This window comes from Alosa pseudoharengus, unplaced genomic scaffold (genome assembly GCF_046254945.1).
Source record: "Alosa pseudoharengus isolate Yale_2024_CS ecotype anadromous, Long Island Sound unplaced genomic scaffold, YU_APseudo_1.1 YU_APseudo_1.1_scf_10, whole genome shotgun sequence".
Lineage (NCBI taxonomy): Eukaryota > Metazoa > Chordata > Actinopteri > Clupeiformes > Clupeidae > Alosa > Alosa pseudoharengus.
In genome coordinates, this window is record NW_027468565.1 from 7,626,787 (window position 1) to 7,644,418 (window position 17,632).

General features: G+C 41.7%; 1 protein-coding gene across 1 annotated transcript; it reads right to left on the reverse strand.

The window, feature by feature from the left end:
* idh2 (isocitrate dehydrogenase (NADP(+)) 2) lies at nucleotides 1-15,647 on the reverse strand. Its single transcript, XM_076262413.1, has 11 exons — nucleotides 15,460-15,647; nucleotides 10,889-10,980; nucleotides 9,891-10,056; nucleotides 8,887-9,047; nucleotides 8,652-8,795; nucleotides 7,697-7,833; nucleotides 7,201-7,352; nucleotides 5,408-5,520; nucleotides 4,461-4,558; nucleotides 4,143-4,235; nucleotides 1-434 (listed from the first exon to the last, which is right to left on the reverse strand). The coding sequence occupies exons 1-11, from the start codon at nucleotides 15,569-15,571 to the stop codon at nucleotides 350-352; spliced, it is 1,353 nt and encodes a 450-aa protein (XP_076118528.1). The 5' UTR covers nucleotides 15,572-15,647; the 3' UTR covers nucleotides 1-349.
* Nucleotides 15,648-17,632: the final 1,985 nt, after the last annotated feature.

Below are 17,632 nucleotides of genomic sequence, written 5' to 3' on the forward strand. Positions count from 1 at the left end.
TCCAAACATCTAAGAAGATTTATTAGAGCATTTTTGAAAAGGCCCATAAAATGGTTCATGGCAATATACAGTATGAGGAGACAATACAGTACTTCATGTTACAAAAATAAAGAACCTTGGAAATCCAGGGAAGGGCAAATGACCGTAACTTGATGGTGAAAGACAGCAGGACTTTGTTTCTCTTCACAACACACTACTGATTCTAGTCGCTTTTCTTTTTTTACGTCTCCCCTTCAGCACATAATGTATGTGGTTTTCATGACCTTTTAAGTTTAAAATGAGGTACAAAAGATGAAATGAAAATGACCGCTGTCATTTCCTCTCTGGCTCATGATCGTCAGAGATTCCTTCATTTGCCCAGTGCCTTGTCCAGGTTAGCTCTGATGGCGTCCAGGAAGTCTGTGGTGTTCACGTAATGCTCATTCAGCTTGCAACTGTAAAACACCAGAGAGTAGGTCAGGCAGGTCAACATGTATTATAATACACACGAATAGCATTTTTTTTTTTTTTTTAAATGTATTATTTGGTTTATGGCAACTACTTGGTAACACCACATTTAGACATTTGGTTTTATACTGTTTTATAAATGTTTTCCCATCTCAACTTGGAAACTAACTACCGACTATAAATCGCTCCTGAGTATAAGTCGCATTAGTCAAAAAATGCGTCATGAACAGGAAAAAAACATATATAAGTCGCACCTGACTATAAGTCGCATTTATTTAGAAATGTATTTCACAAAATCCAAAACCAAAAACAGAAACTATGTAACTGGATTATTGAGGTCAAAAAGATTAACGTTAATGAAGATGAAGGAGTGAAGGCAGCCAAGAGGAGAGCAGGAAGGTCATTGCAAAGCAAAAGATTCACTGAAAGAAAATACCATGTGGTACACCAAAATGTATCTAAAATGTGGAGAATTCAATGCAATCAAGCATTTTGGGCGATGTGGAGTCACAGGCTGGCAGCAGATTAAATGCTCACAAGAGAGAAAAAGATGCAGTTTTAGACGTGACTGAAGCAAGCCAGGCGATAGGCCTATAGGCCCGACGGTAATTGTAAAGCAATTTACAAAAGATTCACTGAACAAAAATGCCTATATGGTACATGTAAAATTAGCTAAAAATGTGGAGAATGCAATGCAATCAAGCATTTTGGACGATGTGGAGAGACAAGCCGGCAGCAGATTAAATGCTCGAGAGAGAGAAAAATATGCGGTTTTAAAAGGACGTGCAGACCGAAGCTACAGCAAGCAGGTGATATTTAGAAATTTATTTCACAAAATCCAAAACTAAGAACAGACAGACTATGTAACTGAACACATTGAGGCCAAAAATATTGAGAATTCTACAGGGAATCTTGAAGACGAAGAAGTGAATAGTGGCAAGAGGCAAGCCGAAGGCTGCTGACAAGTGCCCGACGCTATTGTAAAGCAATTTACAAAAGACTCACTGAACAAAAATGCTGATGTGGTACATGAAATTTTAGCTAAAAATGTGGAGAATGCAATGCAATCAAGCATTTTGGACGATATAGCTTATTGGCATAAGCTGGCAGCAGAACAAATGCTCACCGAGAGAGCGAGAGAAAAAAAGATGCGCATTTAAAACCAGGGCCTAAATTTCAGCGCGGGATTGCGCATAAATTATAAGTATTGAGCATACTAATAAAAGTCCCGCAACGCTAGCATTATAATGCGAGAAATTCCTACACATTTTACAGCGCTGTCTGACGTTAATCTAATATTGGAGCGGCCTGAAAGTGGACCAACTCTGACTTCAATTGAACCCCATGCAGAGACACACACACGCGCGCGCAGGACCACTTTGGGGGTGCCTATCTCTCTTTGCTCTCTCTCTCTCTCAGCAGGATTTGTCACCGCTAAAGTCAAATTATTATATTACGTGCTTCTACATCAACCGCTATCGGCAGGAAAGGAAAACAAACGTTTAGCGATCAGGAACCGCAAACACAGAAGCATGACAGCCTATAATATAACGCGAGAGAACATGGATGTGTTCTCCATTTGAGGAACGTTATAATCGATTGTGGACGTGAACAGACAGCTACAGACACGGAGCGCATAGGCCTACTTTCACTTTCTGTGCGTATTGACGTGAAAGATAATTAGTAGCAAAACAGCGATCAAATATTACATGGCAGTGAGTTTTGTTTTCAAATGTTTTCATGCATGTCCAGATAACGGGTGAGGAATGTTTAGGGGACAGACTATCGTGAATCCTGAATTTATGGCTGGACAAAGCACAGCACCTTTATTTGGACCATGGCTTGTAGCCTTCGAGTCAGCTATAGGCCTTCATTTCTTGCTTTACTGTGAGACATAGGCCTATACTTTTCGTTTGGAGCAGCATACCGGTAGGCTATCAATGGCATTGGGTCACTATTAAGTTTCATGTATGAAAGAGTGTCGGGATGTCCATCCGCTTATTGCGAGATAAGGCATCCGCTTTCATTCATTCATTCATTCATGGAACGTGTGCTGTGCTGCAAGGGAAACCTTATTCCGTATAGCCAAAGAGGTCTAAGATAGCCTAAATGTAGTTATTTTTTAAATTATGCATGATTTACTTTTTATAAAATTCGTAGGCTGATGCCTGGCAGCAACAATTGTGTTTAAATGTAGGTTATCCTGGGGCTGCGTGCTACTGGTAGCTTGAGAGCAATGTGTTGGAGACTCATGGTGTAGGACAATGACTTTGTTGGCAACAATATTAAACCAACCAACAATATAAATTATTAAGAAGAGCTATTTTATGAGTTAAATTGGAACAAAATTATACTGGCTTTTATTTGTCCGAATCTGAGGCCCAGCTATAAATAGAATCCCGGCAGTAATTTGAGGATTTAAGTATGCACCTGTGTTTCACGACTTGTGCATTTGAGAGCGCTCTCTCAAGGCTGTAGACGATAATGTTTCATGTAGGGTTCATGTCAGTTAATATAAATTAATATTTAAAAACATGTTCAATTATATAATTTTTTTCATATATAAGTCGCACCTGACTATAAGTCGCAGGACCAGCCAAACTATGAAAAAAAGTGCGACTTATAGTCCGGAAAATACGGTAGTAGCATGACATTTCCTGTTAGAACAGATCAGGCAAAAAAAATAACAACATTTGTTTAATAACTAGCCCAGCTTAAATATTTAAGGCTAAATCAAAGCCTGGCCTATGTAGTTGAAACACTGAAATATTTCAAACAAATGGCATTAACAATATAGTGTTTTATGACCCTGCACCTTAAGTCCGCCTCATCAGGTCATCCGAAATTTGAGTTGTTGCAATATAGTTATCTGATCCATAATGTTGAACCCCATCATGAGGTTCATTTATCAGCTGGATTAAAGGAACTGGGGGATAGTCACCACTGGCGACTGACTGGTCACAAATTTAAAAATGGAGGTGCATTGGTGGCCATGTTAGGTTCCATCTGGAGCCCTGCATATTTGTATAATGAAAGTTGGCCATTTGATCTGTTCCAGACGATTAAATGTTTGAGTTAAGGAGCTCATGATCATCAGTTGATTACCAGTTGCCCATGTATAAAATTAGTTTGCTTTGCCAGCTACGCTTGACCTACTTGACTGTTCTAATGTAGCCCAAATTCCTAGTGGTAATAATGTAGCCTAACACTCTGTCTACATAATACAACTTTTAATAATGTTGTCAAAATTCAATCAAGCAACTTGGTCCTGAAATGAATCCTTCCTTGCACTTTCTACTCCCACAGAGTTTTGTCAGCGCCTTTCAGTAAGCCATGTAATTATTTTACCAGAACAGGGCACCACCAAACAACAAGACTTCAACAACTCAAACTTCCAGCTGTGAATATCAATCCAAATAACACTGGGCTTGGTGTAACAGTACAGAGAAATCATGGTTCAACTCAAATCACGGTTTGAACATCACGATTTGGTACAAGTGTAAAAAAACAGCATTTTGGCCAATTTGATCTGACCATTTGCGCGATCTCTCAATGAGCATTAGGTTTATCAATAATTGAAACTGGAAAGAGTCGAGATGTGTACACCTTTGCTACATTATATATTTCACACGTGTCTAAATCTAAAGCTGCTCACTTAGTACAATACAAGTGGTGTTTGATATGGCAGTACTCACTTGGGGAGACCATGAATGCAGCCAGCAAGATCCTTGGTCATGACGCCGCTCTCAACAGTGTCCACACAGACCTTCTCAAGCGTCTGGGAGAACCTGCCGGCCAGAGACACAAACAAAGCGATTAGCAGGAAATGGTGAAAATGACTCACCAGGCTCATTATCAGAGACTCTGTTCTGCTCTAGGTTTTGTTAAGCTACTGTAATGCACAGCTCTAGTTAACTGGGTTTGGAACAGCAAGGGCTCAAAACCCGTCTCTGGATACAACCACTCTGAAGTGCCACAGTTTTGACACAAACGTGTGACCTCTGCACACATACTTGATGAGATCGGGGTTTCCATCGAGTTTGCCACGGTGCTCCAGGCCTCTGGTCCAGGCAAAGATGCTAGCGATGGGGTTGGTGCTGGTTGGTCTTCCCTTTAAAGTGGACACAAAGGAGGTCATTAACATTATAATACAAGACAATTACCCTCTGAAAAATCGGGGGTTCTTTATGGTGCAATAGGCTCAATGAGTGGAGAAGAAATATAGTGGGAAGGTTTTTCAATCAGTGGGACTGCAAAAGGTGGAGACACAGAAAAACTGCACATGCTCAAGAAATATCCCAAACATCTTGTCTTGAGCATTCACATAGTTTCTAAAGAGCACACCTTCTATAGTGGTCAATTTGCAGTGACCAAGACACTTATCTGGGGAAAATGTCACCAGCAACTCTACTAAAGCATGCCTTTTGTATCTAATCTAACCAGAAAACAAACAGCATCTTGCATACATTGCTTAGAAAGCCATCACAAGAGCTCAGCAACAAATAAAGAGTTTTATTCCCTGCATTGTCCACTGGATGGCAGTACTCTCCACCAACAGCCAAGTCTGTATAACCAGTATTAACATAATGATCCTTTCTAAGTAAACCCACAGCATGATCTAGAATTACATGCCCGCAGTAGAATCCGGAGCCATGGAGGGTGGAGGCAGCACTGACGCTTTTTAAGTCTGCCAAAGATGAACAAACCAAACGCACAATTCTATAAAAGCTTGACACTTTCTATTTGAAACTGTTCACCTGTTTATAAACACAAACACTATTCCAGCACATGCCTACTAGGACCCATACACCAGTTCCACAGGAGGTATGTCCTTAAAGCAGCAACATGGAGATTAACAATTGTAGCACATATTAGTGGTGCTATTGCTGCTGATTACAAGGTAACCATGTTGGCTGTTAGCTTCCTAGTTTAAGAGAAAAACACTGGAGCAGTAGCTTACCTTCTGGTGCTCACGGTAATGCCTCGTGACTGTGCCATGGGCAGCCTCGGCCTCAATGGTCTTTCCATCAGGGCACACCAGCACAGAGGTCATCAGACCCAGAGAGCCAAAGCCTGGCAAGAAAGAGACAGAAAAGCACAGCCAGTCAGACATGCAGGAGCTAAACAGCCAGGTAATGTCTGACAAAAATGTTAGTTTTTAGTTTAACAAAAATGTAATTTGGCATCAAATACCAGAACCATAAAAGGACTGCAATGTTAGATTTTCAACAGAAAATTAAGTACAACTAGACTGTTCCTAAAATATGAATTGTATCTGAAATGTCTTCACCATTGTTAGGAATGTTACTTTAAAAAAGTAATTAGTTATAGTTACTCACTACTTGTTCCAAAAAGTAACTGAATTACCCTATGATAAGACTAACTCTTTACCAGGGAAAGTAACTATTTGCGTTACTGTTACAAAAAAAAAAAAAAGTTGCTGTCAAAGAATTTCGATTTTTTGAGCAGCCAGTTGAAAGAGTAGAACAAACAGGTGTTGATAGATAGAGATAGAGATAGAGATAGATAGATAGATAATTGATCCCCAAGGGGAAATTCAAGATATTGCACATTGACAGACCTACGGTTGACTTCAGCCCGTGTCATAGGTTTTTGTTGTGAGGCAGAAAGATCTAGCTTTTGCTGCTTGGAGGACTTCGCTCTGAGTCCTTCTTTGCTAGTGGATGGCGAGCTATCATCTGTGGTGGAGGTATCAGTGTTTTTGGCCACTAGCTTTAGATGCGTGTGTGAGATGCTTCATTAAATTAAAGTTGCTTAAAAGGATGTTGACAAAGTCTTAGATCCTGGACATAATGTACACATTACATGCACGTTCTTGCCTTGATGAATTTGAAGTAGTGCTTATATCTTCATCTTGAAAATGCCAACTTTTCGGATTGCTCCTGACCTCTGCTGTTTCGTCAAATCTCTATTTTAGCTGTTGCGTGTGTGTGTGTGGCATGTGTGCTGGCAAGTGTGTAAAAACACTGGCTCTGATTGGCCGAAACATGACTCTGCCTTAGCCAATCATAATCGCTTACGTTGTTATTAACCCACCTCCTCACTAGGTTGGGTGCGTTCGGCGTTTGGTGCCACCGTCCATTCGGATTAGGCCTACACAGTTTATTCATTCATTCAATACATAGTAACGCACCGCATTTAACGTCCAGTAAAGTAAACGGCGTTGTAACGACGGGAAAAGTAATTAGTAAAATTACCCCGTTAGTGAAAATATAACATTGTTACCTAACGCCGTTCTTTTAAACGGTGTTATTCCAAACACTGGTCTTCATTGTCTAATACAGTACCAATCAGAAGTTTGGACACACGCACACTTATTCATAGTTTTTTTTTTTTATTCCTTTTTTCCTATATTGTACAACAATACCTACAACATCCGAAGTATGAGGTCTCTAGAAATATATTATTTCCATTTCATCCAAATACATATTCTTCACTGTTTACCTCTGTGACGACTTTGCACACAATTAACATTATTAAAGCCAACTTCCCATACACCTGTTGGCTGGTACAGTATACCTTCCTTATGGAGTAAGTAATAAGCAATCTAATCTGTTGCTTTATGTACACATACATTTCAGAAATGCTATGTCTGCCTTCAGTAATAGAATAGCAGTAAGCAGTAATAGCAGTAAGCACAATTTCAGCCCCATTTAATTGATACTGACTAAAAGTCCACTGTGTGGGTGATTGCTTGACCAGCCGTAATGACCTGAGCTCCAGTGTCCTTACCCTGAGCCAGGATGTCAGACTGCACGTCTCCATCATAGTTCTTGCAGGCCCACACAAAGGCACCCGATGACTTCAGCACCTGGGCCACCATGTCGTCGATGAGCCTGTGCTCATACCAGATCTTCAGCTTGTCAAAGTCGGGCTTGTAATTCCTGCAGAGGAGACGTGCAAAACCCAAAACAGAAGTGTGTCGGTTGGTTGGCGGTGTAAAGCTAATCTTGGAGAGACTAACACCCAGTTAAAAGTTCACTGAGCAGATTAATCTTTGACTTTCTAGGCGTCTGGGAAGAAGTGAAAACGCACATCTCACCCTGTTTACAATGATTGACAAAGTCTTTGATGACACAACCTTGACCTAGGGGTTATGCCACCCGGAAACTCATAAATGCTATGTTTGGCTATAAGATGTCAAAGGTTCTGAGGTGCTGCATTACAGAGCAATCTAACTGACACCATAACGGCCCTCTTCTGGCTGTCTCAAGAGGACCTGACTCACTTCTGAAAGATATCCTCGAAGATGTCCTTGAAGCGGCCATCATAGGCTTTGAGGATGGTGTTCTTGGTGCTCATGTAGAGGGGCCACTTCTTCTGGATGGCATACTGGAAGCAGCTGTGAGCAAAGCCAGTGATGGACTAGAAGTAAGGAGAGAAAGACAACACACATCATTTTACACATCACAACATTGAGAAACAATATGCTACATCTAACCTTTCGACTTCTATTTTGGTCTCGTGCTCTTCATTTCAGTCTTTCCTGATGCATATGTATACATTAAATATATTACTGTGGTCACCTTGTTTGACTGGAAGCACTCTCAGTCAGCAGTGCTATGTAAATAAACCAATACAAGTGGGGGAGGGGATGAAGAGTGCGACCAGACTATAGACATCTCTGCACCAAGCAGAGTGCTCCTTTTGTTTGTAGTAGAGAACTCCCTCAGCTCCACAGCACCCAGCAGACAACCCCTATGTTGTAACCCCAAACAATAGGTTCATGACAGTAAACAGAGTCATAAGCCAGAATTCAAAGCTGGTTGATATAGCTCACGTCTTTAAAATGGACTCACCTTCCTGGCCAGAGCAAGACAGAAAAGAAGAAGGGGGAGGGAGCAAAGTTATTATTAATAAATGGAGCTTCCTTTCTTACTGCTACAGGCTTACAATGCACCTTTTCATGTCTTATGTGTGAATACAAACATGGCAAGGGGAGAGGAAACCACAGAACTTTGTCCCGTTATTCAGAATTAATAGCCACTCCACCAGCCAATCAGAAAATAGTATTTCTTCTCTCCGGGTGATAACTATATATCAATTATGGCCATAGGATGAGTCCATCTATGTGCGCTGTAGTGCATAGTAGTAAAAGTTTACTCGGAAACTCTGCACAGAGGACATCACTCACTGGACTTCAATGGTTCGTGGTTCAATCATCTTTACAATTTTGCCCTCACCTCGTCAGTGTTGTACATCCCCATTCCACAGCCGCCACCAGGGAAGTTATACACCTCCCACTCCTGTCCTTTGCTGCCGTCAGTAGGAGTGAAGACCATCTTGAACTGGCCTGGTTTGTTGACGACAAAGTCTGTTGCTTTGTACTGTAAAAGACAGAGGGAGGTGGTGTTGCGTAAGAGAAACAGCAATTAAGAATCATTGTTTTAGAGCAAATTGCACTGCACAGGAGCCGACCTGGTCGCCGAAGGCATGTCTGCCAATGGTCATGGCCTGCGTCCAACCAGGAACAAGTCTGGGAATGTTCTTGCAAATGATTGGCTCACGGAAGACTGTGCCGCCCAGGATGTTCCTGATGGTTCCGTTGGGGCTCTTCCACATCTTCTTGAGTTTGAATTCTGTAAGGGGAGAGAAACTGGGTTAAAAGGTAGCCAAATGTCTAGCAACAGACGGAGACAATCTCCAAAGAGCCATATCTACTGACCAGGTAATGTTTCAAGATTCTCGCGAGATGTCACAGGGGCACCAACAGCCAAACTGCAGGGCTGGTTCTCCGCTTGCAGGGCATGCGATTGTGGGTGCAACGGCGTGCGATTCTTATTACAAGTTAGATTACCATCAAAATGACTATGAATTTGTCTTTAGCTATGCTTGAGTTATAAAGGGGTTAATATAACCCTTTACTTACTCCTCTATGACTCTAAACTAAATATGTTTGGTGTGTGGACTTTTGGGCTTTGGGGTACACCGATTCAACATTCTTTTACAGTTTTCCAACACTTTATCAATTAAACTAACTGATTAATCAAGAGTAAAAAACTATGGAAATAATCATTAGTTGCAGCCCCATTGGGCACCCAGACCAACATACCACACACACCCACACATTCTAGTTAAGGTTTTTACTAGATGTTAGCAATTAATTAGTCGTTATTTACATTTACTCATTTTAGCAGGCGCTTTTTCCAAAGCGACTTCCATATGTCATTTATATTACAAGGGCATTGTTGCATTGTCCCCAGAGCAACTCTGGGCTAAGTGCTTTGCTCAAAGGGAAGCCGGGAATTGAACCCACAAAAGGGGCTTACATTATAGCTGGTAATAGCTGTCAGAAGCTGATGTTACATCGGCCTAAAACACCAACTAGTGATTTCAATAGTTGATGAACCCCTACATACACATACACACACACACACACACACACACACACACACACACACAAACTTCCAAGGGCATTGTACCTTCGACCCTAGCTTCGTCAGGAGTGATGGTGGCACATTTAACAGCAACATGGTATTTCTGGGTGGCCAACGCAGAGTCAATGGTGACCTGGTCATTGGTCTGGTCACGGTAGGGAAGACCGAGGTCATAGTACTTCAGATCCACATCAACATTGGAGAGGATGAGCTGTGGGACCACAAAGCAGAATAAGTCATGACTAATTAAACGGTAAGGTCAAACTGACAACTGAATCCTTGGCAAGACCGAAGACATTACATAAATTTCAACACATAATTGCTACAAATTTTAAATACATTTGGACAGAACCACTGAGCTGGAATGGAATTCTTAAAATAAAAAAAAAAGCATTGAAAGCTGCTCTAGTTTTCCTTGAACCACAAACCCACATATAACACCCTAAATTAGAGAAGCCTGGGCGGCAATTAGCTGTAACTGCTGTGGGGTGATCCGAGACTTGCTCCCATTAAGGGGGAAAATTTCACAGCACTGAAAAAAACAATACACTCCCCCTTTAGCCTATATCCTGACAATAGTCATAATTCCAATGCTTGGCACAAGGCTATCATAGTATTTCTCCCTGGCACATGATTATGAATGTTGTGTAATGCTGTACACGCCGTTCTTGTTTCAGACAGGCACTGACTTCAGCCCTGTGAAACGTCACGTCCTGTCAGTAGGGCACTCATCCACCATCTGCTGTCCCCTCCAGAGCCTCCATCCAGCCAGCGCCAGCCCTCACGCCCCTGCTACCCCCTAGTCTACCCAACCTCCCCAGGCTGATATAACCCTCCGTTCAGACGATCATGCTCTCTAACACTCTCTCGTCTGCTCTACAACTCGGATCCACGTGGCAGACAAAAATAGACTCGCCAGCCAGATACAACCCACCCTGGAGCAATCAGACAGTTAACACCCATCTCTCTCTTTTTTTTTTTCTCTCTCTCTCAAACCTTTATAGACTGCCCTTGGCATTTCTTTTTGTTTTTCAGATCCTCACCTTCTCCTTGATGAACTCCCAGATGATCCTGGTCATCTCATCGCCGTCCATCTCCACCACCGGCTGGGCAACCTTGATGCGTTTGTCGGCATCTGTGACGAAGGTGGGCCAGGTCAATCACAGAAGAATTTCACCTTTGACCCCTTTGTGTAACTCAGGGGTTATTATGCATCAGACATCTACGAACGCTTATAAAAAGACCTAAGTAAAGTCTCCCAGGAATAATGACCAGGCACCTCTGGAAGCAAATGGCCCTAAAATAAGACACAAGGAGACAATGAAAGGAATCTGAAGCATTGATTACCCAATGTCCTGTTTATAAGGGGCTTCAATGACGATAGAAAATATTGTACTATGCAATGAAGCCTTCTCTGCAACACAGCGCTAGATGGCAAAACCACTGAAAGTAAACAGCTATATTATCTGTGCACTGACCTGCAGGTTGGAGGTTACTTGCCCTGCTCTTTGTTTTGCCTGCATCTCCAAGAATATGGTCTAGTAAAGGCTGGAGGATTTTGGAATCCCAGAGTAATGTGCTTGTCATAACATGCTTTCATTATCTTCCTCCATTTTGTCTCTCCTTTCCTCCCTCTCTCCTTTTGTCTCCCCTTCTAACACTTCTATTTCCCCTCTTTCTTTCCTGGACTCCCTGCCTTGCTGTCTCACACTCTCTCTTTTCCTGCTCTCTCGCTTGCCTCCCACACATCATTTGCCCCTTTACTTCTTTCTTTCTCTCTGCACTCCCCCTCCCTCCCTTCACACTTTCTACCTTCTCACCCCCTCTCATTCCCTTTTCTCTCACTCTCCCTGTCTCCCAGCAGGCCAGTGTGCTTTGGGGAGAGGAGGGTTGGGGGGGGGGGGGGGTTGTGGGCGGAGCAGAGGGAGTCAAGTGACTTTCTGATCTTCCTGCCAAACCGAACCTCCCACTGGTTCCTTGCTCATTCTGAAAGAGTCTGAGAGAGCGGCGAGAGGAAGCCGAAATTGGAGCGGCTGCAATATCAAAAAAATAATACTTTGTGTCAAGCAAAGCGTTCAGAGATAATCACACCAGGCACTGAAATGGCATCAGCCACTGCCAAAGCACACTGCAGAGAGCAGCGTCACAAATCAAAAACCTGCAAATGAGCACAACACCCGACTTCCATATCAACATCCAGTTTGAAAAGAACAAATTGAACGTGCTCAACGGCTTCCAGTTTAAACAATGCTGAATCAAAGGTTTTGAGAAAATTACAAAGACTCTTTGTAAGGAGACTGTTCTTCATTTTGCATTCATGATATTGAAAATATTTGTCAGCCATCTTGCCACACCATCTAGGCAATGTGACGCACAAGACTATATTAAGACCAGAGACAGACCCCCCCACACACGCACACACACTACTAATCATACACCATTTCAGGTCATCTGCACCGCTGTGTATTTAAATCACAATGCACCATGGGAAAAATCTTCATACAAAGGCTGATCAGCCTGAATTTGAAAAAAAAAGAAAATAAGCTCAGAATCCTCTACCCTCCAGCACAGTGGAGCCCCCCTCAATAATCAGACACAGAGAGGGCAGTCTGGGGGTGGGGGAGGGGGAGACAGCTGAGAGATTATGTAAACAGGCCACAACATTCTCCCGTTTCCAACCACAAACAGACCATGCTTTCAACTCTACAGACCGAGATCGAAAAGTTACACCGGCATACTGGCAGCTTTCAGCACATGCCGAGATTCACAGCAAGTACCGGCATGAATGACAATCTTCTAGAAACGGCCAACCATCCCTTTTTATTTTGATCTCAAATCAACACAGATGTACTTTCAACTACTGGGGCTGCATTCATGTTCAGTTTCTCCCACGGCAGACATGAGAGGACAGCCAAGCTGGGACACATCCGATGCTGGTCTGGCACAGAAGGTACCAAGTCTTCAAAGTGCTGGATGGACCAGACTACACCACACAATTGCTCTTACCAGAAACAAAAAAATATTGTTAAACTGTGGTCTGGAAGACAGCTCAAATGACCAAACCCTTATCTCCAGACCAGTCCATTTAGCTGCAGTTAAGTTCTCACGCTCTTCTACTGGCTCATCAAACCTCATAATTCTGTCGGTATGACAACGTTCTAGAACACATATTAAATTTCATCGTAAAGGTCCTTGGAAGGGCTTTTGACTGCACACTCCTTACATCATCTGTCTGGTTAACAAATCACACTATATGTATTATCATTATCATGTTTTTTTGTTTGCAAATGATTAAGTCATATCTTTTTGATCACTCAACAACTCAATGTACTAAGTAAATGACCTACACGTGATCTCCAGTATTCATAAGGACAAATATCATAAACAAAGATATCAACCATTTTTAAGCACCATAATGTAAAGTCACAAGCTTTATTTTAGTCAGGTCTCATCCTTGCCCAGTAATCAGAAAGACTGTTTAAGGTAGCCTAATTGACGGAATCTTTCATTTCCATTTTATTATAATAGATCAGGGAGCTCTTGTTAATAAATGAAATCCAAAGAGCCCAATATGGGAGAAAAAAAATATTCAACTTCCATATTCCTGGTAAACCAAATGTCTGAGATTATCTGCTGAGGTATTTGGGATACAAGCCAGCTGTAGAACTTCCAATTGCACTCATTAACGTGCCATCAAACTCACCCAACCAGGTAAGCTTAAAGCATGTCTGTCCCAGCTGCCAACATTTATCTACACTAGACTGCCAAAAGGAAAGCCCAGGTAAATATGCAGCCACGCCGCCATGCAGCAGTTGTAGAGGATTTCCCGTCAGGTTTGTGCAGGCCACAAAGCACGTTCTAAGTTCACCGCTCCAATTACAAGCTCTAAAATCTCTTGGCACACAACTAGCTTGTCCTTGTGACTGGAATAGGAAGGAGAGCAACAAGACCAGACGACTTTGCCGGGTAGGCTAGTGATTATTGAAGGTCAATCACTACCACAATAAGCAGGGCACCTACTGAACTACACACTTAAGTTTTAGATTTATATCTAAATTTAAATTCTAAAAAGTAAAGTATGTATTAACAATAAACCATTGTTGGTTGCTGTAGTGGTATGAAATACAATTACTTCTTCTGGCATATAACTGATCTTTTTAGACTTAGTAATCACATAGACATTAGACCATGTGCGAGATACAGGCCGTTTTAACTGCTGTTGATCTCTTAATCCATGCAAAATCCTTATAATCACAGAAACCCTGTGAATTGCATAGAGGACAGTTAGGCCTACAAACTACACCAGGCGCACAGGGTGACTTTTGAGGGCGAGGCATTTATGCAGTTATGTATGCAGCTTCCCAATGACACGAGGGAGCGAAAAAAAATCCCTGTCCTTCAATCGTCCGACTTGCTCAAACAAAGATCAAGACTGCACACAAAGTAAAGGCACAAATTTATCAAGAACAGACACATGAAAATGGTCATGTTGCAGTATGAATTTGTATATCGGACATGTTCATATCCAAAACTTTTATATAAAATCTTCAGACTAAGATAACTAGTTCATCATCCTGACTCCAAAGTTCAACAAGTGTGATAATCTATTTTTAACATATTGTACGTTAGGCTACTGTAAAAGCCAGTCACAAACTAAGATTACCAAATTAAGGATTATTAGTTGACAGAAGTTCACTTTGGGGCTACTTCTCCAAATTGTTGCCAGCTGGCTGACCTTGACAAAAAAGTGCTAGAATCAGAAGCTATGGAAAACGTTTGCTAAAAAATGCCGAACAGTTAGCTGGGTAAAGAAGACAGTATTTTTTTTTCAATTGTCAGTACTTTTTCTTTCAGTTTAATACAGCCGCTCATAGTGACTGACTTTTGAGCCATGCATGCATACAGGATGCATTGTGCTGATAAAACTGCCGACTTTTAACATCAGCTAGACGTTAAGATACACCCATTTGCCGAGTTGTCACATCAAAAAAATCCATATTGGTAGGCATCAGACAAAAGTCGTACGTACACCACGTACACCATGAACGGTTGGTAGAATGGTCAACACTATACACTTGACCAGCTCAAAAAAAAAACGCCTAAGTATTCCTGTTACATAATCGATCAATGATATTACAAATGTTCAAAACAGCCCATTCACTGAAGGAAACAAAGAAAAGGTTCAGGGGAGTGCGAGATTCGCTTTCTCCAGCTGCCCATAGCTCGCTCGCGTTTACGGAGTTTTTCGGTCAGGCTAGTAAACTGTCAAAGTATCAAGACATTATCTTATATCTGCAAAAAAATGTAACATTGTAATGTAGGCCTATGCGTGTTAATCAACTTGATAGTGTTGACACAACTGCATACTGCTTGGTAACGTTGCACTGGCAAAGAACGTAAGCATTCGTTAATTAGCAAGCTAAATTGAATATGTCATCGGCTAAGAACTTGCTCAATTTAACGTTAGCTTTAAGGTGACCCGTTGCACTAATGTTATATCCTTATGGGAAAGCTTAACAAAATATCCATATGTTATTCAATAACGTTAACTTAGCACTGGTTGAAAACTGAAGTAACGTTAGCTTTCGTTCAGCGCAGCCAACACTTCACTTACAGTTTCTCTGTTGCAAACTCTGGCAAGTTGCAGGCGCAAGAACGGCTGGGTTTTTAGACAGCGAGGCAGCACTCTTTGAAAGGGAGCTGAGGACCTTCAAGTAACCTGCCATGTTTCGCCCAAATCACTTGTAGCTGCTGTTCGACTACACTCCGGACGCAGGAAGGGTCGAATGAATTGCCGCGTCGAACGAAATGCTGTATGCGTCCCGCCCAGTTTCATGCTTGACCTGACGTCAGAGTGAGTGGCAGAGGAGTCTTGAATCTGGTGCCACTATCGCTGAATATTTATAATGCAAGTCTACGACTTTGTTAACAAAATATGTGTTATGTTGATTTTATGTTCTACATTCTGTAGGCCTACATGTGTAGTGTTGCAGTTATTGCATCTCATCAACAATGCAATGTAGCCTATAAAAACCATGACCAGTGGTTGAACCAAAATGCCCATGTTACAGGCTACAGGTCCAAGGCCTTTTACACGTTTTCAATGTGCTTTTTTGACAAAACATTGACATTACTTGGCAGAGTGACACAGAAGTGACAGAGAGCACATCTAGCGTTAGGCACAAAAATAATCCCTACATTCCGCTGCCTCTAATTTTAGCCGAGGATGGTGACCATACTGGGAGAAAGAATGGGAAGTGCGCAGTCATGTGAGAATCTTGCTACGAGCTACCTGGACGTGAGCCATTTAAAAGCGCCCAGCTCAAGTCACCTTGCCTTCACTTTTTAGGTTTAGCTACTTAGAGGACAGGGCAAAGTCACCAGCTTTTGACAAATCAGTTAGGCCTATGCTTGTGGTCAGGAAGAACTTTGCTTGTTCACAGGCAGTGAAAATGTATTTATTTAGCAAAGTTGACCAACTTCAAGGTTATAATCCAGTTTAACATGGTCTTCTCTGAAATTACTGTTTCACTGATCTGTGAAAAATATATGCTTTATACATTTGCAACAGCACATTGTAAAATATGGCTACTGTATTTTCAGAAGAATTTAGTCCAGATATTGACCATAGGATACAGAGGCAATGATATAAATGCTTAATCTAGACACAATATCTAATGTGCTTAATCTAGACACACTACCATGTAGGATGCTAGTGTGCGAGTGCCATTGACACATTTTGATCATTTGTTTAAATACCCTTTGACCCCATGAAGTGTGTAAATGTACTCATACCATGGAGAGTTCAAATGGCTCAAATGCCCCCCCCCCCCTCCCCACCCCACCCCACACACACACACCCTCAAACACACATATCAATAGGCTGCAGAGGGCTGCCTGTTATATCACATTTATATGTGTAACCAGTACTACATGGGTGCTAACCCACGATAGCCTGGTTAACACCAGATTGCTTCTCAAACCTAAACTGATATTGAGACTGAGTGGGTCTGGAAAGACTTGATTGACTTTTGACATCCAGAGACGTAACCAGCAGTGAAAGTAAACTTCTATTTGTGCATTAAATTCTTACCAAATAATTTCAGAAGTGCAGCAAACACATCTTTCTTGTAACAAAGCTTTAAAATGCAGTTGTTTACACAGTTCCAAAGAAAATATACGTCTGTATCTGTTTAACCCTGTCGCCATCAGCGCAGCGATTAGGCCTGGTTGTGTTGAACTCTTCTCTATCTGTCAGCATATAAAGCCCACCCCCTGCCGAATAAGTGATTGTGATCGGATCCTGGGTTTTTGGTAATTTGGTTCACCCAGGCTAAACCCACAAGTTTCTTGGGTTTTGGTGACCATTAACTTTTTACTGACAAAATCCTAACACTCAAAGTTTTAGCCTTGTCCAGCTTTCACAATGGCCTGCAACATTATTTTGATCAAAACATTACAACTCACCATTTGTGCGGTAGGCCAAGTCAACATGACCCTATATCATTGATTGCTACTTTAAACACTAGCTATTTGCTCATGTGAGACCAGTTAGAGTGCATATGGGTCAGAGCCAAAACGAACAAGTTGACATTGACATATTGCTGTCACTTGCAAGATTACCCTGGTGATGGGTTTGACGGATGTTTAGGTTAAATTAGCTGTTCATGAGATTAGGTTTGGTAGGTTTGGTAGTTAGTTAATTTCCCCCAGTACAATAATTAATTTGCAATATATGTGTTGATTACAATCTCAAATAACAATGCCCAGTATAGCATTCCATTGCT

What these genes read in the sequence shown, in the direction of transcription:
- idh2 (XM_076262413.1), bottom strand. Translation starts at nt 15,571, where the DNA reads ATGGCAGGTTACTTGAAGGTCCTCAGCTCCCTTTCAAAGAGTGCTGCC. An exon ending in GTCTGACATCCTGGCTCAGG is followed by an intron (nt 5,521 to 7,200) that starts GTAAGGACACTG and finishes CTTTCTTGCCAG; the next exon opens with GCTTTGGCTCTCTGGGTCTG. An exon ending in ATTACCGTGAGCACCAGAAG is followed by an intron (nt 4,559 to 5,407) that starts GTAAGCTACTGC and finishes TCCACTTTAAAG; the next exon opens with GGAAGACCAACCAGCACCAA.